Source organism: Hylobates moloch, unplaced genomic scaffold (assembly GCF_009828535.3).
Source record: "Hylobates moloch isolate HMO894 unplaced genomic scaffold, HMol_V3 SCAFFOLD_6, whole genome shotgun sequence".
In the NCBI taxonomy this organism is placed as follows: domain Eukaryota; kingdom Metazoa; phylum Chordata; class Mammalia; order Primates; family Hylobatidae; genus Hylobates; species Hylobates moloch.
Window position 1 is genome coordinate 18,873,116 of NW_026652281.1, and position 24,999 is coordinate 18,898,114.

Here is a 24,999-nt window from a genome sequence, read left to right on the forward strand (position 1 = left end):
GTAAAAAATTCATTTTAGTTTTTCTAAGATGTACTCTTTTATTTAGCTGGAAGCTATGTTTGTGAAAAATAACAATTTCCTCAGCATGTCATTTCTCAAAAAACATGTTTCAAAGATGAAATAGAGAAAATCTTAGCAAAATGAAATTCAGATGTTTTTTTTTTCTTTGAGATGGAGTCTCATTCTGTCACCCAGGTTGGAGTGCAGTAGCACGAACTTGGCTCACTGTAACCTCCATTTCCTGGGCTCAAGTGATCCTCTCACCTCAGCCACCCAAGTATTTAGGATTATAAGCATATACCACCATGCCCAGCTAATTTCTGTATTTTCAGTAGAGATAGGTTTTTGTCATGTTGGCTGGGCTGGTCTCGAACTCCTGGCCTCAAGTGGTCTACACACCTCGGCCTCCCAAAGTGTTGAGATTATAGGTGTGAGCCACCGTGCCTAGCCAAAATTTAGAATTTCCTTATATAATTATATATTCCTAGAAATTATAATTCTAAATAATTTTTAGAATTAAAATACAATTTGGTTCAAAATTCTTTTGTTTAATAAATAGATATATAATGGATGAGGGTGATATAAAAGCATATATGTATATTCCACTAATTTTCTCTAGGTGCAATCTATTCTCTAATTGACATTTATCCTCCACATTATGGAATATGTATGAACTATTCCTGTTATCCAAAGGCAAGCAGCATTGACTACCTGGACACTGGGACCAAAATTGTTCTGGATATGTGTGTGGGGCATACCAGATATCCTGAAAGCTTTAGCATGGAACTAATGACATTTTAAATAGGTATCCTAAATCTTGCACAAATAAGCAATTGTCTCATAACTTAAAGTTTGTATTTGAATATGTTAGTTTTAAAGTGGACTATGTGATTTGGCACTTTAATACATATATATATATTTTCTTTGCAAGTCAAACTATGCCTGATTCATAAAATTGAGTTTTAACTTAAAGTAAAACAATAGACGTTTTTTCAATTGGTATATTGCATTGTGACATATTATTTCTCTCAGCTGGTGCCAAAAATCTGTATAGTAGAAAATTTCTGACCAATTTTCTCCTGAAGAGTTTGCAAAAATGTTTTGATTGGTTTGCGGTGGGGTATTCTGTTTCTCTGATGGTCATGTGATTCTTCTCTTCAGACTGAACTGATTCATTTCAATGTAAAATATGATATGGCATTCATTTGCAAGAGTATATATTATAAATGAAAAAGAATCCATTAAACAGTATAACCTAGAACGGTAAGAGAAGAGAAAGCCAGGATTTTTGTGAATATGCTTTTTGGAGGGGGTTGGGTTAATTGACAGACATTTAGAAACTGTATTATCTAAGCTATGTTATCCTTATTTTCAAAAGAGTAGCTACTTCAATACAGTATTTTTTAATTACCATTTTTGCATCCTAATATTTTGAAATTACATAGATGGATGATTTTCCTTTTTATGTGTGTAGGTGTGTTGGTACATGTGTGAATATGAGTATATAAGTATGTTTATATGAGTAAATTCGGCCAGACCCTCACCTAAAGTGCTTCAGAGCAACCACTAAGTATAAGTCATGAGTGCCATTTATTATTATGCAAAGATATGCATCATGATAACAGAAAATAAATCACTATGGTTTGGCATGGAACACAACTGTGTTATACACTACAAGCCTGTAGGGGTTGGGAGGGTGCAATGAGTTAAACAACCTTGGGTTCAAATCCCAGCTCTACCACTTAGGTAGGACTTAGGGTAAACTATTTACTTTCTCTGATCTATACTACTCTTGCTTATAACATGATGAAACTTAAGTTTCCTGCACAGGTGATTAAATATAAACAATATACTAAACATTAAGTAAAAACACATTCCTTGTTCACATATAATAATTAAACATTAATTTTCTTTCTTTCCATTTTAAATGTTCAGGGATGTGCAATGAGTTAAGTTTGTATTTTAATGCGTGCCAACTCAAGAGTATAGTCACAGTATATAAGCAAAAATGCAGAGTTTAAAATGTATATAAAATATGCCCTTGATTATGTTGCAATATTTATCGAATAGAAAGTAAATATCTTTGTATTTTTCTATTTCAAAATTATTTGAATGTATTCCTTTAATCAACAAAATTAATAAATAGTATAGAAAAATATCAACTTCCGTGCAGATTCTGAACATGATGCAACTTGATCTTGTACAAGCTAAGAGTCAGAGTAGGAACGGGGAAAGAAAGGGGGCATGTATGCACCTCAGACCACACTCCCGCCTCCCACACGGTCATGCAGTCCTGGCCCTCACAGCGCTGGGCAGAGGCGGGCTTGGGCCCAATGCAGTCCCTCTCTCGGGCTCTAATCAGTGTTCCATTGCTCAGTTGTTGGGTACAGGCCACTTGTCTGCTCTGCATCCCTTTTCCACAAGTTCGTGAACAGGGGGTCCATTCTGTCATCATCCACCTGAAAGTAAAGCAAGAGTCACTGGAAACAAGTTAAAAGATAGCTATCTACTTGTATTAGTCTGTTCTCACACTGCTAATAAAGACATACCAAAGACTGGGCAATTTACAAAGGAAAGAGGTCCAGTTGACACAGTTCCATGTGGCTGGGGAGGCCTCACAATCGTGGTGGAAGACAGGGAGGAGCAAGACACATCTCATGGCAGGAGGCAAGAGAGGGTGTGTGCAGGGGAACGCCCCTTTATAAAAGCCATCAGATCTCATGAGAGTTATTCACTATCATGAGAATAGCATGGGAAAGACCCGCCCCCATGATTCAATTACCTCCTACAGGTCCCTCTCATGACATGGGAATCATGGAAGCTACAATTCAAGATGAGATTTGGGTGGAGACACAGTTAAACCATATCAATACCATATATTTTGACATGTCTAGAGTTAGCAGACTGTTACATGGCGACTTTATATATATATTTTTAACCAAACACAATAGTTTTCTCCAAGATGTCCAGGCTTCCTCTTGCTTTGAATGCTCCATATTTCTTCTCTCGGAACTTGTTCTTATTACAATCTCAGTGTCCATCAGACTCTGTCCATGTCATATTATAAACTGCCTTTCACTGCTTACCATATCACTATACTGTGGGACTTTGTAAGTATAAAATTGCTAGTATCCAGGAGTTATTCTTTGTAATTTACATCTTTACAATAGCCCTATGTATTGGGTATCACAAATATCATGGCCAAATTTACAGAAAGGGAAACTCAGGCACAGAGAGGCTTAATAACTTACCAAAGGTCACAAAGTTGTGGCACCAACAATTCAAATGAGGCTGTAGACTACTTAACAATGAGAGATATGGGGGTATTAGAAAAGTAACAGAAGCCTGTGATTGACCTCTTACCTGGATAAAGCAGTCACCAAGGTATTACACTTAGCAGCAGCAACTAGATTTCTGTGACCAGGCTATATCCTCCCACATGGAGCTACATATGCTTCTTTAGGCTAGCCAATGTCTAGCTTTGATATGATCATGGACACTGGAATAACAGACTCAGGGCTAAACTTAACATGACTCCATTTTACATGCTCTCAGGACTCCAATATTATTCTTTGATCTCACTGATTCACCAGCTAATACATATGTATTTTAATATCTAGATGGAGAGCTACCTTAAGGACCACGAAACACCTGCCCAAATTCACTTTAGGAAAGAACTAAAACCTATAACAGAAAAGTGATTCTTAAAATTTGGTATTTGTATGATTCCTGTCAATAAAAATCTTCCCTATATTTCTCATTACTTGGGCAATCATCTAGGGAGACCCAAATTAACTATTTCAGCACAACACAGAGCAGTCAGAATCCCTGAGGTTATTTGTAGGTAACTTATTAGCTGTACACATTCCTGAAATAATACTTATTAGCTGTAAGTTTCTATTTTTTAATTTGTAAGAGGGTTATTATTTCCTGACATACAATAGGTTCAGTATATATTATATATAGTAGCATTTTTAAAATGATTCATACTTATTCATATATTTTTCTAGCTACATCTCCCACTTGTTCGGAAAATAAACCGTATGCTCATCTTGCTTACCAAACACTTTGTATTTTCACCTCATGATATTTGTAGAATCCTGTGCCTGGATCCTTGACAGCCAGCCCCACGCCCATTCCTCCTAGAAGGGCTTCTCCATTCAACCAATGGGGATTGACCTTTTCTTTGCTCTCCATTGCCTGGCTTGTAGCACTCACACGACTTATTAGATATTACCTAGGGAAGCAGAGGGGCTCAAAGGCTACCTAATGAATCTGGCCTTCCTTTCTTTGTAATATATAAGCTCCTCAAAGGCATATATCAATGTTTTGTTTTTGTTAGCATCCATAACACTTTTACATAATAGGTTTTGATAAACATTTCTTTCTTTTATTTATTTATTTTTTTTGAGATGAAGTCTCACTCTGTTGCCCAGTCTGGAGTGCAATGGCACAGTCTTGGCTCACTGCAACCTCCGCCTCCTGGGTTCAAGCTGTTCTCCTGCCTCAGCCTCCCAAGTAGCTAGGCCTATGGGCATGTGCCACCATGTCCCCCTAATTTTTGTATTTTTTAGTACAGAAGGGGTTTCAACATGTTGGCCAGGCTGGTCTTGAACTCCTGACCTCAAGTGATTCACCCGCTCTGGCCTCCTAAAGAGCTGGGATTACAGGCATGAGCCATTGTGCCTGGTCATAAACATTCCTTGAAATGGAATTTATGTTTCTGTTTTACAGAAGTAACCTTAATTATTCTGGATTTACCAAACCCAAGTATTCCTAGCAATGATCCACATTTTGGGGAGTCATATCCTCTTACAGCCTAGTAAATCTCATCTGTAAGTTAGTTTAATTGTAAATGATTTTATGTTTCTATTTCTGAGAAAGGAAATAGAAGCCTTTACAAAGTTATTTTTCCTGGTCTATCCAGCATGTTGCAGACCTGCCATTTTGTTTTGGAGTCCCCAGGTGGATTTCTCCTAAAGTGCGTATCTTCCAAATTTAGTTTAGTTTCTGCTTCATATTTCTGCACAAGAATATCCAGAAAATAATCCCAATCTAAGTCCATCTACATATCTTTTCCAACTATGGAACTCAGAAGACACTACTGGGTTCTTCTGTACTGAAAAGAGAAGTATTTGCAATTTCATGGAATCTCATATTTTTAAGTAAAATAAAAATTTGAGATCCTCAATATAATTATAAAAAGTTACTTTTCCTATTCCTTATGAAAACCACTGCAAAATAAGAACTAAAATATAAAATGTATTCTAATGAAAGAAAACATTTTCGTGGCTTAGAACTTAATTTGGAAGGATCCCATTTCCTTATCTTTAAGAGACCTTAACTTACAAAGGTATTTACTAGTGAATTCATCTATTTTATATTTGGCCCATAGAATGCCATCAGGCCATTTAGTGACTTTTTCAATAAATGTGAATGGAAATTAGAATTTTTTTACTAGGTTGGAGAAAGGGGAAAGACAAGAGGAATAAAGGATGCACTCTTCCAGTAAGTCTTGGAAAGTTTTCCTGTGATGACCCTTAATAATTGCCCATGTTCATTTCTTTCTTCCAATATTTTGCTTAACCTCACTAACATCACAGCTTGGTGGTTCAAAATAAATTGCCTCCTTTTCCAAGGGAAGGGAGATAATAATCTCTAACAAAAAGACTTCCAGTCTCCAGCTGCAAAAATTTCTCACTCAGAAATGTACTGACCTTTTGAAACTAGTCATTTTACCAAGTCATTATTGAGACATTTTTCTCCAAGATAGTTGAGTTCAGGGAATGAAAAATAAATAGTGTGTTGTATTGTATACTCTGCTCCTTCACAGACCAACTTGGGAAACAACAAACATGCTCTAGTCCTCAAATCCAGCTCATTCAAGATTCCTGATGTATCAGAAAAGGCCATGGCTCTTTCACCAAATTGGAACAACTATATGGCAATATAAAACAAATTGTGTTTTGAAGTATTTTAACATTATTTAACACAGATAATTTAGCATCTTAATATATGTTAAAGGGGATAGAGAAAAAGAGAATTCTGAGGAACAGCAGTAACAGTAAGGTTCCTGGTTCTTCAGCTGACAGGGCCAAGGCCAAAAATACTACTTTATGTATCTGTCCAGCACTGAATGGAAATGACCCAAGGACCTGACGGTAGGCAAGGATAATTCCCTAGGTCACTGTACCTGATTACTACTCTGTATCATGAAAAAGCTTCACTAGTTCACACACTTATGCAGTTAGGCTGAAAAGCCTACACCCAGGAAGGTGCAAAGAACATGACATTACTGAAGGTATGTCCATTCCTTTTCTCTTATGCATTTCCTTTTATATATCATTTTCGTATTCTTTTAAAAGCATATATTTGCCTGGGGTAGCATTGTTAGAGCAGGAATGCAAAAGACAGAAAAAGTTGATAATCAGCTTCTGCTACTATAAATCAAAAATAGAATTCTAAGCCCTCCAGCTGACTGAATGGATCCTCGTCTCTCAGCTAAGGGGACACAATTAAACTTGAAAAACTAGTTCAGACCATTATATGGAAAGAGGGTGGTTAGACATGCCTCATTATTACTCTCCTTCTTTTGGAGCTCAGGCATACAACTGACCAGCATTAACATTAAAACAGAAATCCTAAGACTAACCAAATAGACTCTTTGTAGCAATAAGATACTAAATTCCAACTTGACTCTACTATAATATCACATGACAGATAGCAGGGCCCTCAAAGAAACCAAACTATTTTACCCCAAAATTTGACATACTTTGAAATGGCCCTGCAAAGCTGCCTCTTGTTGGGGAAACTGACATTCTATAGGGAATCCCCTTCCCTTACCAGGTCTTTTGCTGATACTTTAAAGATTGGCTGAGAGTCCAGCACATTTTAAGGATCTGAAGAGGAAACACTGCATCTATTGCCCCTGGAGGTCAGCCACCTATGAGACTTCATCTATATAATGTGAACTTTGGTCTCTACAACCCGGTATCTTAACGCAGACATTCCTTTCTCTTGATTCCAGGTCTTTAGATAATAATTTAACCCTCAACCAATAGCCAATCAGAAAATCTTTGAATCCACCTTTGACCTGTAAGTCACCCCTCCCCCAACAGCTTCAAGTTAGACCAAACCAAGTTATGTCTCACATGTATTGACTAACATCATATGTCTTCCTAAAACATATAAAACCAAGCTGTAACCCGGTCACCTTCAGCAAATGTTCTCAGGGCCATGTGAGACCATGTCATGGGTCATGATCCACAACTTTGGCAATATAAGCTTCTAAATTGATTGGAGACCTGTGTCAGATACATTTTGGTTTACAGTATCTAAAATATACTGAATCTACAGAAAGCAAGCCTTGAAATTCAAACTTTGTAGATGAGGTATTTTCCAAATTCTTTTTTTGTTGTTTGTTTTATTTTTTAGATGTAGTTTCGCTCTTGTTGCCCAGGCTGGAGTGCAATGGTGTGATCTCTGCTCACCACAACCTCTGCCTCCCAGGTTCAAGTGATTCTCCTGCCTCAGCCTCCCGAGTAGCTAGGATTACAGGCACGTGCCACCGTGCTTGGCTAATTTTGTATTTTTAGTAGAGACGGGGTTTCTGCAAATTGGTCAGGCTGGTCTCAAACTTCCGACCTCGGGTGATCCCAAATTCTTTTAAGCTCTCATTAACATAGCATGGCTAGATTTAGAGGGCTTTAGTAATTGACTTTTTTCATGGAGGGTGTGAATAGGGAAATCAGGACTAAGCATTCGCCTGCATGACACTAATTCCCAAAGAGATTAAGAAAGAAAAGCTCAAATATGGTTAATTAGCAACTCTGTTCCTCTCCCTCTTACCTCCCCCATACCTACTCTTTGTGGTAGATGGCCATGAAGACGGTTACATCAGTTATAGACTGCTATAAAATGACACATTATCTGCCTATCTGAATTGTAGGGTGTGTAAATTCACCATGAAGCTATTACAGAAGCTCTTGTGAGGGGAAGATCAATGCTCTGACTACTTAAGAACTTACAACTCTGTCCTAACTCACTGGGCTTCAACAAATTCCTGAGTGTCAGGACAAAGTGAATATTCCTGTCCCAATATTTAGAGGAATCAATCCAGCCTCACTCTTTCTGTCACCCCATCCCTAAAAGTTTTCAGGATTTTGGACACCAGGGCTGAGTCCCAATCAAGCTAAACCTTAATTTTTATGTGAAAGCAGGTAGATTGCAGCCCTGTGTTGGCAGCCATGCCAAGTAGCCTTGTTGCTAGGCTGGTCCAAAATTATACTCAGGTTCCACTCACCTGTCTTTGCCCCAACTTCCAGTAACCAAGGCATGGGCTTCTTTCTTCCTACTCCACTTACAGCTGCTCAGCATTGCTGTTTTGTCCTCTACTTGTGAATTCCTTGCCTGCTTTGTTACCTAATACTCATTGGGGGGTGTCAGAGGAAACCAGAGCATCCGTGGTACAGTAACTGGGACCCGGGTCACAAAGTTGATGGTGAGAGATCAGGGATTGGGCAGTTTGCTTCAGGAACTCTGGGCTAGGAAGTGAGAATTTAGCCAGAGGAATCCGAAACACTACACTGGCTTTGTTCTGCTGGGGTCTGGGTCATGGCAGTCCCAGTTTGGTTTATGTTACTGTGGGCAAATTCTAACAAACACCATTTTGGAGAATTCAGGAGCAAACAGCTATGTTCAACCAAATAACAAAGTTTTTTGAAGAGGGGACCTAGAGGTTATGAAATGATTTTAAATAAAAAGTGATTTTAATTACTCCTCAGCAACCATCCCTCCCAATACCCCTTCCTTAAGTGGAAAATCTTGGCCTTGCTACCTTGCTTTCTTAGATCTTGCTCATTTAAGACCTTAAATTTTGCTACGTATCCTTTGGCAATGTTTTTAAGAAAATGTGATTTCAATGATATTCCGAGTATGTTTTAAAGGACAGCAATCTAATTGACAAATAATGCTTTAAGGGTCCTTGGAATAGTGTTACCTTGTTTGACATGGTTGCTCATTGCACTTTCGAATCTGTGGCTCTGGCTTGGTTAAGTATTTGCATTTCTTGTTGTCCACAATGCTGATATTTTTGCTCATGATTTTTGTGCAGGACACTGTTGTCTTCCTTTCTCCTGAAAAGAACAAATAACCAAAGAAATATTATTATAGGCCTTTATGTAATGGATTTAGGAGGTGTTCATAGGCTTATTATGCTTTTTTTTTTAAAAACTTTCTTATAATTTCAATTTTTATTTTATTAAATTTTATTGATTCATATTAGATGTACACATTTTCAGGGTATATGTGATAATTTGATATATTCATATAATAAAATCAGGGTAAGTTGGATATTCATCACTTAAATATTTATCTTTTCTTTATGCTAGGAACATCTGAATTATTCTCTTCTAGTTATTTTGGAATGTACAATCTATTAATGTTAACTATAGTCACTCCATTGATTTATTGAACACCAGGTCTTATTTCTTCTATCAACTTTTATTTTAGATTCAGAGGGTACACCTGCAGGTTTGTTACATGTTATTATACTTTTCAAAGATATTTTAAACAACTTTTAGAACAATGAAGATATTATTTATAATTTACATAACAAAATGTACCTCTAGGCTTAAAAGGGATGAGTAATAAATATTCCTTGTTAGAAATTAAATGGCAAGTTTTATATACAAAGTGATAATGGCAACATAAATTAAAAAGATACAAACTGAAGACATTGTAAAGGATTGTGGCCATCTTTTAGCATTAAGTGGTGGAAAGCTATATTTCCAAAAAGTTAATCTCCCTAATGAGCCTTCCTGAAAGCACATAAACATGTGTGCACATTTTATCATTTGGTTTGTACATCATTAGTGCTTTATAATAAGTTATGGAAAGCACATTTATTTTCAGTATAACTCAAACCTTTATTCTTATCACCTCTAATAAAGACCCCAAGAATTCTAGAAATCTTTACCCAAATGATTGTCATCATCTGTAAGAAAAGATGGGACTCTTACCATCTTTTACCGGATTTCAGAAAACTGGCTTTTCTACTTTCTCTACTGTGATAAAGTTTGATTATAGGATGTAAAAATGACAATTTCTATGCTGTATTCCTTTTGCTTACACAGCCCTGTAAGCACACTTCCTTTACAGGAGTTATATTATTCATCTTACAATTAAAATGTCTAGTAAGTATGTGCTAATTTCTGTTTCTCTTTGGAAAAGTCTTATATACAGATTTCTTGTGAGTAGAAAAAGATACACATCTGTATAAGATTTAATAATCTTACTTAATCCATTGTTTGACGCTGTAAGATAGTTAAATCAGCCCAAAATTTTGAAGCCAGATTGGTCATGAAGAAGTAAGAAGACATCACAAGTCTGCTGGTTCACTATTGAAAGGCCCATTATTTAGGGTGCTATGACTGACATGGAAGCTTAGAGCATTCATGCTGGTAATGACAAACAAGAAAAGCTGGGCTGGCGGCAGGGAGGTCATTCTGCCACTCAATTAACAGAAAGAGCGGCTGGCATCAATAATGAGGAAGGAAGGGATGTAGACAGAGAGGCACTTTGAATAATTTTGGAGTACTTTTTACTTTAGTTTGAATGGGAGATGGTAAGAGGCAACTGTGTGGCTAAGTAAAAAGCAAAATAATAGCTTTAGGTTCAGAGTCTTTCCTTGATTTCCTCTCAGTAGCTCTGAGCATAGTCCCACCGCAATTTGTAGTATAAAAACATAACTGCATTTGTATACATGTGTAAATTAAATAATTATTATGTGGTTATTGCATATCATGTTATTAAAGCCATTTGGACATTCAGTTCAATCAACAGTGATAACACAATGTTGGCTAAGTTATTTCCTTTTTAGGAAATCTTGGAGTACTGATGGAATGCCGCTTATTCTATGGGAGCTCAATATAGACGAGTGTCAGGCAGGTAACAGGCCCTTTCCTTTGAGTGGAATGAGGTATGCCTCCTACCAGTACCCTATGGCATTCCAGAAGTGTACACTGGTAGGCCAACAATGGGGAGGGCCTTGAGATGGCATCCAACCACAGGTTAAAAAGTGGATTAGGAAAAAATCATGGCCTATAGGCAGATGAATTAGAAAATAGTACTCGTCCTCCACATAGAGGTGGCCCCACAGCAGGCTGCATGGCTTGGCAAATGGAACATGGACTGGATTGCAGTCCCCTTGGCTGAAGACTTTATGCAGTGCACAAACTGCCTGAATGTGGGAGCTATACCCTCTGAGGTCCTCTTGAGCGAAACTTTGCAGCTCATGCAACAAGGTGACCTGATGCTAACTTGTAGAGGAAAGGCGGTCTTTCACGTCCCTGGCAGATACTTAGAAGCTGCCCATGGTATTCCTTGGTAGGTCAAGAAGGATGAGGTGTAGATTCAGACTTAATCACAGCAGTGCTCAAAACCCAACAACTTCAAATAATTTTCAAATAAACTGCTAGAGAAGCAGAAATGACATGCTCTGTTTTTTTTTTTTTTTCCCATGGAGAATATAGGCATCACAAGGTAAGATTTACCAAAATGTAAAATTTTGGGACAGATTTTTGGTCAGCTTCCTCTTAGCTTCGTATGCTTCAGGGGCTCTTTTATGACCTGAAGTATATATATCAAATAGATATTATGCAGATTTTGTATAATGCTAGCTTAGGTATTATTTCTACATTATTATGATGCGATAGCAAAAAGCAGGATTAAAATAAATACTACTTTTATGAAGTATAAATGTTAGTTCTAAAATTTAACTTGAAGCCTTGACACTTTTACAGAATAGATGCAGTTGCCTAAATTCATTTATATGATGACATTTTGCCAACTGCAACACAGAAAGATGATGGGCATTATCCAGAAAGCTTTTGCTGAACATACATATATAGTCACAGAATAAATAACCCAAGGCTGATTATAATGCTTTTTTCCCCTATCCTCAGAAAATATTTAACCTTAGTTATATTAGCCTACTGCTTACGTACTGAGATACTGAAAAAGAATTTTTTAACTATAAGTATTGTTATATCAGAAGGGATATAGGTATCGGCATCATTTTAGGGACACGTTAGTAGTTTTCTAAGAAAGTATGAAGGTGCGTGAGTATGAATTGAGACATTTCCATTTACATTGTAAGAAAGGTCTCCTACATCGTAAGTTTTTTGGTAGCTAGGGGAAGCTTAGCTCTTTTTAAAAATTTCATTGAACAAAAACAATAGAATTAGAAAAAAAACTCATTGCTCAGCTACAGACGTGTTACGCCTATGAAAATACAACTAAGATCTTAAAGCCATATGGAAATGTTATTGTTTGAGTTTTTCTTTTATATATTTAAATGCCCCAGCCAACACAGGAAATTTCCATTTTAGCATCTAATAGCAGTATCTACAATGCATCCAATACTGTGGCACCTGGGGACAAACAGAAAGTGATGAAATAACTGACTTTCTGCCTGAATTATGAGAGCTGTAGGCTGTTGACAGAGTATTACTTGCTTTATGGTGATTAACTTCACCTCTTGGTCATTCCCATTAAATTAGTCTTGGGGAAATCTGTCTGGATGTTTCGAATACAATTATAAATAAAATAAAATAACCATTATGCATTCATCTCTATTGAATTGCAATATCTGAAAATGAAGGGTAACTTTTATTTACTAATTCTTTGTGCTTTGGAAATTTAACAAAGACTAGACATTATATTAAGTGAGCTGCCTTTTCAGATAAGCTGACACTTTTTACTATAAAATATGTGCTCTGTATTTAACCCATAAAATGGATGTTTCAAAATAAAACTAAATGCTATTGAGGTATATCACATTACTAGAACTTGCATTGTAAATGCTGAAACATATTTTTGGTTGCGGGTTCAGTGTTTGAATATGCATAACTGAAATTTTCTATATATTATTTAACATTCTAAAATTTTAAATTAAATTATAGAACGCTGTAAGACAGGGACTATGTGTGTGTGTGTGTATGTCTGTGTGTGTTTGTAAATTTCTTTATAATTTTTATAATTTTCTTTCAAAATTTCTACTTATTAATTTTCTATTGGATTGACAATGGCCAGTAAGCATGAGAACCAAAAGTATATATACTCTAACGAGGATGAAGGACTTTTCTCTGAGCGCTTCCTAGAGCTTTGTAAATGCTGATTATTTTTTACACCTACATTTATTTAACTTAAATAACTTTCAAAATCATGTCATGCCATTTACTTTTCATCCTTTTTTTTACATTAAAAACTGTCATTCCCTTAGGATATTGTCTGAGTGTTAAAATGACTAGTTCATTTTTTTATTTTAATGAAAATAATTTACTTTGCTTTGTTCACAACACCTAATATATAACTAATCTGATCTTGCCATTTATATGCACGCAAATATTTTAATGAGATCACATACCTGTCAAGTTAAATTTAACCTTCATGAACTTGCTTTCATCCTACTTTTCTGATCAAATCACTTCCCACCCACCAATCCTCATATTTTACACTCCAGTAATAACATTTTCACTTCCAAGAAAGCCTTCCACCTGGCACGTGGGTGCCTCTGCACCAAGGTATATCATTGGAAGGCTTTCTATATCTTCCTCTATCACTGAGTAAGGTGATTTTATTATTATCTGACTTCCACAAGATGGACTGTGAGTTCTCTGAAAGCAAGACATATTCATCTTTGGACCACCTATCAATAGTGGATGCCTGGTCAATACTGGTAAAGGAATGAATGAGTGAAATATAAGCATGCAATTCAAGCTGTCAGTGCTTTCTATACTAAGAGGTTCATCTCAATACTATGTTTTCTAAAATGGTGACAAAATCATTTGCAAACTAAATGACAAATCATCGGGAATCCAGTTCCTCTTATGGCAAATCCAGTTCATGGATTATCACTTACGTGTTAAAAATCAAGGTTATGAATAGTTTCTGTCAATATAAGATGTTTTTATTAATAAATGAAATAATATCAAATTATATTAAATATTGAAATAAAATAATGCAGGAAAAAATGGAAAATATATTCTGCTGCATTTTCTTTGGCAAATAATGTTTATTTTGGTACATGTATAGTACCTTTAAAATGCAAAAACAGGCCAGGCATGGTGGCTCACACCTGTAATCCCAGCAGTTTGGGAGGCTGAGGCGGGTGAATCATGAGGTCAGCAGTTTGAGACCAGCCTGACCAACATGGTGAAACCCAGTCTATACTAAAAATACAAAAAAATTAGCTGGGTGTGGTGGCGGGCGCCTGTAATCCCAGCTACTTGGGAGGCTGAGGCAGGAGAATCACTTGAAACCGCAAGGTGGAGGTTGCAGTGAACTGAGATTGTGCCACTGCACTCTAGCCTGGGCAATAAGAGCCAAACTCCGTCTCAAAAAAAAAAAGTAAAAAACAGAACAAATCACACCCTTATAGATGTTATTTCCTGTTAAATATATTCTAGAGGGTTTTAAAAGGTATAGGCTTTTGAATACTGAAATGTTTTCCTCAACTTGGACCCAAAGGCTTGGATATCTACTTACGATCTGGATATGGACAAGGGAAGCAGTGTCTAGAGGATCCCAGGATAGTCATAAGTTAGACAGACTTGGACTGGTGGACTGGTGTGAAGAATGTGGAATGTTGGCTTATTTTTTTTCCTTCAAAGTAGATCTGCTTAGGATTTCCTAAAAGCATGTTTAACTCTTCATGTGTTTCATAAGGGGTTATTGAATTTTGGGGTCCTTATTCTATTTTATTTCATTAATCTATTCACTAGATCAAAACAAATCTTAAAGTTATGCAGTTAATGCTGATTCCACACACAATCCGCAGATATTTTGGAATAATACATTTATAATGCCTCTGAAGACTAAGATCACTTAAAACAGGTCTTTAATGTCAAAAGGAACCTTGTAGCAAACTGATCCACACTTCTGAGATGCCAAAATAAATTTAAACCATTCCTCCAAATATTTTAAGATGTTTTAGAACTCTAATGCAAAGTAAACATTTCTTTCACAAAAACATTTCAAGCCATTTGAAAATAAAAGAACTAGTTTTAATGACTGATGTTAAAATACAAAATGATATGTCAATTCAAATATTTCTAGAATTATCATTAGACTCAAAAGACTGTGATGGAAAGTGTGATAACTTACATATGTATGTTAGACTGTTGAAAAATTTACCTGAGATGATCAGCCTTCATTAGAGATTTTAAGGCAATATTCCTTTTAAAAGAGAGAATTTTCATCTCTTAGGCTTTTCATATCTTATAATAACTGACAATACTAAATTAATACACATGTATAATAAGTTCAGTTTGAGTTACCATTTTAAAACTTAGTTTGAGATGCTGATGTAAAATATAATTATGATAAAAATTAGCTAGATAACCATATCCTTTTAAATGTTTATTTTCCCACTTATTACAGTATTGACAATTTAATATCTTACAACAGAATTAGAAAAATAACATCTTATACACAAATTTGATACTGCCCTGTGATACTTTACTTGCTCTTAATATATTCATGTGAAGTAGAATACTATTATTATTCCTCTTTGCTGTTGAAGATAAATTTTGCATGAATCTGTTTCCAATATTCTGTGCTTTGAACTTACTCTCATTTAATTCATGAATATGCTGAAAGATTAGAAAGCTCTTTCTGGCTATAAAATCGGTGATATGAAGTCAGAAATGATGCGGTCCTTGAAATTCTGTCCATCCACTTTATTTATGAACTGCAAAGGAAAATAATATCCAAAAGCCCAGAAATATTTTGGCATTGAAATGAATATGCACCCCATTAACATAGAGATAATCGAAAACTGTTGACTAAACACAGTGGAGCAGAGTTGGAAGAGGAGATCTATTCAAGCACAAATCATACAGGAGTTGTGTATTATTAGAATGACTATTTGACAAAATCAGCCATTTGAAATAAAAATAAGAGCATATCTAAATTCTTACATAACAAAATATAATAAAACATCCATTTGTATCCAAAGAAAACCTAAATAATCTCTACAGGACATGCTGTATTTTGTGGAAATAAACTACATTAAGCCTCCTGAGCCATTCATGAAGGCAGTATGATGAGCAGGAAGGAAGACTTGAACCCCTGAGTCATTGATTCTAATCCTGGCTCTACCCAAATGGGCCATGCGACCTTGGGAAGTCACTTAACCTCTAAGCCCCCTTCAATTTTCTCATGTTGATAATTAAGAAGTTATGTTTAAGAATATCTAATATTTCTCCTGACCCTGAAACAAAAAGAATTTACAGTCAACCTCTATTCCTTAATGCTTAGCAATAAGAAAAATATATTTTAGGAAGTAATTAATGAATTTGGGGAAGAATGTTGACCCTAGACAATTTGCTTTTTAAAATTGAAGGCTGACAAGTTCTGTATGTTTAACTCCTTCTGATGCAGCTTCTATTAGATCAAAATGGCAGAAGGAGGAAAAAATAAGAATAAAAAAATTTACTGGGCAAACATTTTCCTGTCTAGAGTTTTAAATGTAAATGGATTTTAACAACTGCTTTTCAGTGGTATAAGGTGAACCATCAGCCTGTCTGTCTGTCACTTTACTCCTCCATTTCCTGCCCCCCAACCACAAGACGGGCGCTTGTTGGTAGGATTGCAGATATGACTAAGAATCTTATCTGAGTTATGTTAAAGAGAAAAATATAACTGTATATTTTTGTTGTGAATGTGTTTGCTTCTATTTTGTGCCTTTGTTTTTTATTTGGGTAGAGAAGGTGAAGTACAGCCCCTTAAGAAAGATGAGCTCCTGGCATCAGTGTAGGATGAGTGGAGCAGAGGAACAGGAATTTGTGAATTTGGGTGCATATGGGAGCATCAGCAGGAGAGGATGGGAGGACAGAAGAGCTCAAGTCATAGGGCAGTAATAGGGCCCAGGAAGAGAAACATGGCCACTGAAAATTTCTTGAGTGACTGATAACATTTTTTTAAATTGAGAGAGTGATTTGAAATCTTTTTGTTGTAACCACCTTATATCCTTGGGGAGCAAAGTGAATTCCTTATAACTTCACCATTCCTCTGCCCCTGATGTTGCCTTTGCTCTGGCAAAGGTGCTCCTGGAGTCAGGTGAGAACCTCAAAGCTCTGAGCCCTCTGCCAAAGGATGCTCCTTCCCACTCTGTGCTCCTTGAATATTCTTGGCACCTTCTTTCTCCTAAGGACACAGCTTCTTACTCTCACTGTAGCCTTCAGCGGGGTGACCACCGTTTTGCTCACTTCCAGGTACCTTTGGATCTAGATGTGGTGCGGCTGCCATGCTCCTCCCTGCCACTACCAGACCCCTCTCCCTTTCTGTTCTATAATCTCACCTCTATTTTCTGATATCAGCCTCTATATTTCCAGCCTTTTAGTACCATGAGACTACCAAGTCTTTCCCTTTAGCACCCTGAGACTAATAATTATTTAACCCCTCAAGACCCTATACTCCATCAATCCTACCACCATTTTACTGTCTTTTTTTTTTTTTTTTGCCCCCATGTCTTTATGTTCCTTCTATTGCTCCTAAATTCCGTGATCCAACACTTTCAGCCTCTTGCATACAACCTCAGGTCAAGCACTCACTCCTCTCTTACTTTATCATACTCACTTGGCAATTTGCAAACTCACTTCACAAGTGCACTCGCATGCTGTACATAGCTAGAGGGTAACATACATCATAAGGACTGGCATCAACCTAAATTCATGACCATTGACTTTAAACAGACTATTACTCCAGATAATCAAAATACACATACCCATTTCATTCATTATCTAAGTGATTGATTCACATTTTCTCTTTTCAAAATGTCAATACTTCCTTTTCCACCCTCACTCTCAGCCAGATAGCCTTTATTGAGAAAATAGTTTCAACTGTAACTTCCCAACACCTATCTTTTCTCCTGTTAGTATTGATGAGTTGTCCATATTTTTGCCTAAAGCCACCTTCACCATCCCATCCCATTTGAATATCACTTCAGCAATTTTTTTTGCTCTCTCCTTTGCATCCCTAGTTTTTTGTTTTATTCTAAAAAATGCACATTGGCAAACAATGTTGTATAATATACCCTATTGAAAACAACATCAAACTGCTTTGACTCATATCCTCTCTTACCCCTGCCATGTTTGTTTTCTACTTTCAGCAACATTCCTGAGTTACCTAGAGTCTCTTTCTTCAATTCTTCTGCTATTTTCTGTTGAATCCATCCACACAGTCTTTCAAGCCAAACACTTTATTAATTTTTATAGGATAAAATTGACTTTCATGTTCCAAATTTATTTATAAAATATAATGACTATAATATATTTAAGTATAACAGTCATTGTCAGTCTACATTTTTTTATTTATTAGCAACTTTTGATATAGTTGATCATTCCCTCCTTCTTCTAATACTCTCTTCACTTACCATACAGAAGAGCATTGTCTCCTGCATGTTTTTTTTTTTTTTTTCTGGCTATGTTGTTGGCTACTCATTTCAATAGGCTTTGCTTATTTCTCCTCATCTCTCCAAACTCTAAATGGTGGCATACCCCAAGTTTCAATCTTCTAATAGCTTCTCTCTCTCTTCACTCAATATTGGTCTACAGATAAAGAATATATGGATATTTTTAAATGCCAAGGATACATAAAGTCTTTGGTGACTATTCTCACTTGGCATTTAAAAATATCATCCATATATTATTTATCTGTAGCCTGATACTCTCTCCTGAATGTCAGACTTATATACCTAACTGCTTACTTGACATCACACTTAGATGTCCAACAGACATTTCAAATAAAACTCCCTCCTAATCCTGCTATTCCACAGACTTCCTTTTCTTTCATTTTTTTTTGAAACGGAGTCTCACTCTGTCACCGAGGCTGGAGTGCAGTGGCAGGATCTCGGCTCACTGCAAGCTCCGTGTCCCAGGTTCACGCCAATCTCCTCCATCTCCCAGGTTCACGCCATTCTCCTGCCTCAGCCTCTCGACTAGCTGGGACTACAGGCGCCCACCACCACACCCGGCTAATTTTTTGTATTTTTAAAGACGGGGCTTCGCCGTGTTAGCCAGGATGGTCTCAATCTCCCGACCTCGTGATCTGCCTGCCCCGGCCTCCCAGAGTGCTGGGATTACAGGTGTGAGCCATCGCGCCCGGCCTTCCACAGACTTTTCTATGTAAGGCAGTGGTGACTTAACCCTGCAGTTTGCTTGGCAAAAACCATCACAGTCATCCTTGACACATCTCTTTCTCTCATGCTCCACATTTAGTCTATCAACATTATCTATTAGTTCTACTTTCAAAATATATACAGAACCTGACCATTTCCTCCCTCCTCTATTGCTACCACAGTGGTTCAACTGTCATCTCTTTCCTGGATTATTGTAGTAACCTCTTGACTGATCACTCTACTTGTACCCTTTTTCTTTATTCACTGTACAAACAATTCAGAAACAGAAATAACTTTAAAAAACATTAAGCCAGAATAAGTCACTCTTCTATTTAAACCTTCCAATAGCACCCTACATCATTCAGAGTAAAGGAAGGACATACAAGTATTCTGGCTATACTTTGAGTATGCCAAGCTCTTCTCCTGCCTCATGGCTTTTGCTTAGAATGCTCTGCCCTTGTAGTTGGTGCCCACTCATATCCACTTCAGGTTTTTTAATCAGTGGGATCTTCTCATTGAGGTTTTTTCTGATCACCATATTTAAAACCGCACCTAACCCTTCTCATCTTCACAACTCCTATTTTCCCTCCTTGCTTTATTTTTATCTAGAGTACTTATCAGAATTTGATACCATATTACTTACTTGCATGTTTGCTTTCTGTCTCCTCTCTCCCAAATCCACTCCCCCAAACCCAGTCACTGCACCTTCCCCACTTCTGCTGCAGCAACATTTAGGCTATATATGTGAATAGTTTATTTGCACAGAAAACAAAATAGATGGTTCACTTCTTTGCACACAATATATATGTATATATCATACTTTCATATAATTGAATATTTTTTCAGCATTAAAAGGAATCAGTTACTAGAAGGCCATAGAAAATGTGTTCAGTGGAAATGAGAACTGAAATAATATACTGCTGATACAGATACAGATGGATACAAGTGTAAATTGGAAATCTCATGACCTGAGATCTCGTGTTGGCTTTACTACTAACTGATTCTATGAGCAACCACAATCTGTTTAACTTGCAGGACACAATTATCTTATTGGTACAATAAAGGGATAGGATTAAGGATTATTATTATTATTATTATTATTATTTATTATTTTTGAGACCGAGCCTCTCTCTGTCACCCAGGCTGCAGTGCAGTGGTGTCATCATGGCTCACTGGAACCCCCGCCTCCCGGGTTCAAGCAATTCTCATGCCTTAGCCTCCTGAGTAGCTTGGATTACAGGTGTGCACCACCATGCCTGGCTAAGGATTAAGTGATTTCTTAGTGTCACATTTGATGCTTAACTAATTATGTTCTTTTGCCTCCTTAACCTCTAGTATAAGAACAAAAATTAAAAAACAAACTTGGAACACAATTTCAGGATGCATTTATATGTATTGAAAATAGTGGTATACTTTTAAAAAAGAGCAAACTAAAGGAATTGGAAAATTACTTTCTTCACACTCTCTGTATACAGTTGGCCCTCAGTATCAGCAGGCTTTGCATCTACAGTTTCAACCATCTACAGATCAAAACCTTAGATATGAAAGGCTGCCTGTAGGTACTTTCCATCCCATGGTTAGTTGAATTGTGGATGTGGAACCAGCGGATCAAGAGGACTGACTGTGCTACACATCATTTTATGTCAGGAACTTGAGCATCGTCAAATTTTGGTATCCACAGGAGGTCTTGGATACCGTGAGCCTTGTGTAGTTAGCATAAGTGTGCAGACAACATAGAAACACACTCAAGACTGTTCTCGTCAAATAATTCTTATATTCATTTCAGGTCTGTAATTCTTGTGGGCAGGTGTACTTTGGAATTTAGAACTTTTAAGGTTTCATGGAAGTAATACAGTGCATAAATAGTACCTAACAACCTGAATGGTGTCTGGGGAGACCCCTGTAAACAAATATATTAATACTTATGTAATGTAATGCCAAGAGTAGTCATATTGGGATATGTAACAATCCTAAATAGCTGTTCTTCCATTCAAAATATTTCAGGTGTTTAGCCACTAAACATGTCATATAAAACTTTCCGTTTCTAACTCTTTATGGATTTTGGAATTGCAGATTAGGGATTTTGGATATGTCTTAATTATCAATGCTTAATCAGAAAACAACTGATGTTTTGGAAAGATAAATGTTTAAAAATCCTTCACCTCCTCCACAAGTGACATCGCAATCTTCCCAGCGTGTGTGTGTCCACATGAAGAGGGGCTCAGGTGCTTTAGAGCTCTGGTTTTCTGGAAGAGGGTCTGATGGGATAGTGTATTCATAGTGAAGACCATAATTCTGATCCTGAAACAGGAGCACCTATAGTATATAAAAATGATCAAGGCAGATGGGTCAAACTAGAGCACATGCAGTGTAAAGCATAAAATTAACAATATTGATACTTAAAATGCTCATTGCGTTGTGTGCATTGTTGTTGTTGTTGCTGTTGTGGACATACCCTTCTCTTAATGCATACTAGAAACATGACATTATTCTTAAATGTAGATATTGGCCATGCTTTTGAAAAGACTGGAGCTTCGTACTTACCTCCATGCTAAAAACATCTTAAGAAAAACCCATTTGAGTGAAGTCAGAAATACTAGATCATTTTCTTTCAGTTTGATGGACTAGACAGTTTCCCAAAGCATAGTACATGTATAAGATGACTTTAGTTGGGGGTGGGCAAAAGTGGCGGCAGGAGTATGTGTCCTATCAAATATCAAGGTGTGACCCACAATCTAATGCCAAATGTAGAGAAAAGAAAAGATGGACAGGAAGTTGCTAAGTCAAAAGACGAAGATAGATAGATGACTTTAGGTTACACTGAACTTCATAAAGGGAGAGAATTTCTAAGCAAACTGTGGAGGACAAGAATTTCACTCCAGATATGCTTACAGTTAACCTTTAATTGTAGCAAGCAAGGTTACTGATTTTCCACTTGTAGTATATATTGTTTTCTTTGAAGTTAAATTTATGTTACATGAACTTTTAATATTAATAATTGTACAGTTATGCACATATATATAAATAGTTCAATAAACCGTAAAAATACATGAAAATGACTAAACACTGCGCTACACATTGGATTGAACTATATGCAGGGATCATGTCTGTTTTGTTCTCTACTGGTTCCCAGTGCCAGGCTCAGAATTGGATAGTGTGGCCAATTATACATAAATATACCCACCCCCCTCCCCCACATACACACATATTTTAATGAAAGAGTTAATGAGTGTGTGTATATATATATATATATATATATTTCTTTATACATCCATTTTTTGAAAATATGTCAAGCAATCCCATGGAACATATCACTTCTATGGATCTGAGGATCTATGGAAACAATCCATGTAATATAATATGATACATTAAAAAACATATGTACCCAAATTTTAAAATTATGATAAATTATTAAGGAACTTTATTTAGTATTTTACCTGCATCAAAGTAGTTGTAATGATAGGTAATGCCGAGTTAACATTCCATAGGAAAATTGAAATGGGCCTAGGTTTAAGTGTCTGAACATTTTTATTATATTTTATTTCCCTCTTTTTCTCAGAGTTTTGTTCAGTATATCAACAGAATGCCTAAGATGTATTTTGATGTGTGGATTGGGGGACTAGTGTGTCGACTTTATAAACAACTATATCAATAAAAACAATAATTTTAAGTTCACAAATGCATAACATATACAGTGTACTAATTCTATCATAGTACTTATTTTGGCTTAAATATGTGATTTGATGTTGCCGATTATAAGTGACTTTCAGCCTAATGAGTTTAAAGACAGACAGTTTAAATGGGTTTTTAAAAAATGACATACCTTGTTTAGGACTATACCCAGACTATTATTAATACATAGTTTTTAAATGGATGGGATGAACATGTAAATACCAGCTATTTGTCAACTTATTTAATTACATAAAAATGTATCTATTTTTCCTAATAAACTACCTTTTGATTGATAGAACTTTAGATTGTCCTTAAATATCTAATGCCACTTAAAACAGAGACGTTGGCTATAAAACCATTAGCTCTTTCTTAAACCATTTGAATTTGGCAGTATTCTCTGCAAAAAGGAAAGTGTGACCACGTTACAGTTGAGGGGCACATGTTGAAGCATGGCAGCAGAAGGGATTGCCTTTCAAAATTCAGTACAGTCCTTCAATCTGTAATAGTCATTAAAGAAAAAATATCTTAGAAGTGCAGTTTCCCTTGGATTACTGAATAAATCCAGGTCACATAGATGCCTTCTTTTAGACACAGTTCACTGACTTTAATTATGCTTCATGCTTCCAGGAAAAACCTTGGTAATTACCAGTTAGATTAAGGATTCTGCAGCAAGGAAACTCCCTCCACCCAACACTAAGGTCTCACATACAGTGTTTTAAAATTCTGAATTAGAAGCTTAGTAAAGAAGCCTTGGTCTTATACCATAAAATAAAAACAGGGGAGGTTACACTTATTAAAGCCAGGCAACACAATGGCATTTTATGCAATACAATCATTAAACATATGTTTGCTGTTGATACTGTTATTTTAAGTGACCAAATCATGGAATGAAACAGATATTGTTCATACAACATTTGTTTCTTCATTTTATTTTCTCTCTCTAGATGGCATAAGGCAGAGAGTAGGGTTTCCAGCTGACATTAAATAATAGGATCCAATGGGACTATGAGGAGATGCACAAAATGATTATTCAAAGTATACTTACATTTTTTATTTAAGGCAGTTTGGTATAAAGAACTTGGACCTAAGCTTTGGATCCAAGTTCTTTGGACCTCTGTGTCAGTGAGGTAGCATAGAAGAGTGATTAATACCTAGTTTTTTTTTTACAGCTAAATAACTTATTGGACAACACTGAGCACACTGATTAACTTTTCTCATATTTAATTCTTTTTAATCTGTAAACTAGAGTAATAATAATATATATTACACAGGATTATTTTGGGGATTAAATGCTATAATTAACGTAAAGCACTTTTGGATAGTGTCTAATTCTTAGTCTCAAGAATGATGGATATTATTATTATTCTGATTTGGAATAGAAGGTACACGCACCACTCACCTTGCTCCCTTTATTTCTGTTGGTAAAGCATATTAATTGCAGTTATATAGAACATTGTAATTTAAAATGTGGTTTGTGGACCAGTAGCAGCAGTATCACGTGGAAGGTGGTGAAAAATACAGATTTTAGATCCCGCCCCAAATCAAATGAATCAGACTATGCATTTCAGTAAGAACCCCAGGTAATCTGCAGGCACAGTAAAGTAGGAGAAGCAAATAGGCCAATATATGAGGTGAACCTCTGGCTCCTAGACTAGCAACACACATGTCTCCAATTGAAGACAAATTCATCTTAAATCATGTGGAGATATTAAATAATGCAGCACATCATGCTCCAAATAAACAGTCAATTGATCGTGTTTTAGAGTTGTTCTATGTGTGGACTTAAGGAGGTGTTGAAGTGTCTGAATTTTAGACTTCTTTTTGCCATTAGGATAGAAAACTCACACCAGCTGTGTAGTCAGTCATTTGGCTCATGTGCCATTAGCACACACTGCCATAATCAAGGTCAAAAGGGGCACATGGACCTGCCGCCAGACTGGACAGAATTCCATCATCCTGATTCTTTCTCTTCAAATTCTAAACCACTTATATCCAGTTCTTTTGAGACAAGGTCTCCCTCTGTCACCGAGGCTGGAGTACAGTGGCTCGATCTCTGCTCACTGCAACCTCCGCCTCTTGGGTTCAAGCAATTCTCCTGCCTCAGCCTCCTGAGTAGCTGGGATTACAGGCATGCGTCACCATGCCCG

General features: G+C 36.5%; 1 protein-coding gene across 1 annotated transcript in view; it reads right to left on the reverse strand.

The window, feature by feature from the left end:
- ADAMTS19 (ADAM metallopeptidase with thrombospondin type 1 motif 19) overlaps positions 1-24,999 on the reverse strand; it is a 286,463-nt gene that overhangs the window by 36,251 nt on the left and 225,213 nt on the right. Inside the window, exons 18-20 of the mRNA XM_032156524.3 lie at positions 21,343-21,496; positions 8,999-9,134; positions 2,255-2,459 (exon numbers count right to left, since the gene is read on the reverse strand). Coding sequence (XP_032012415.1) covers positions 2,255-2,459; positions 8,999-9,134; positions 21,343-21,496 — 495 coding nt within the window. The remainder of the gene's footprint in view (positions 1-2,254; positions 2,460-8,998; positions 9,135-21,342; positions 21,497-24,999) is intronic.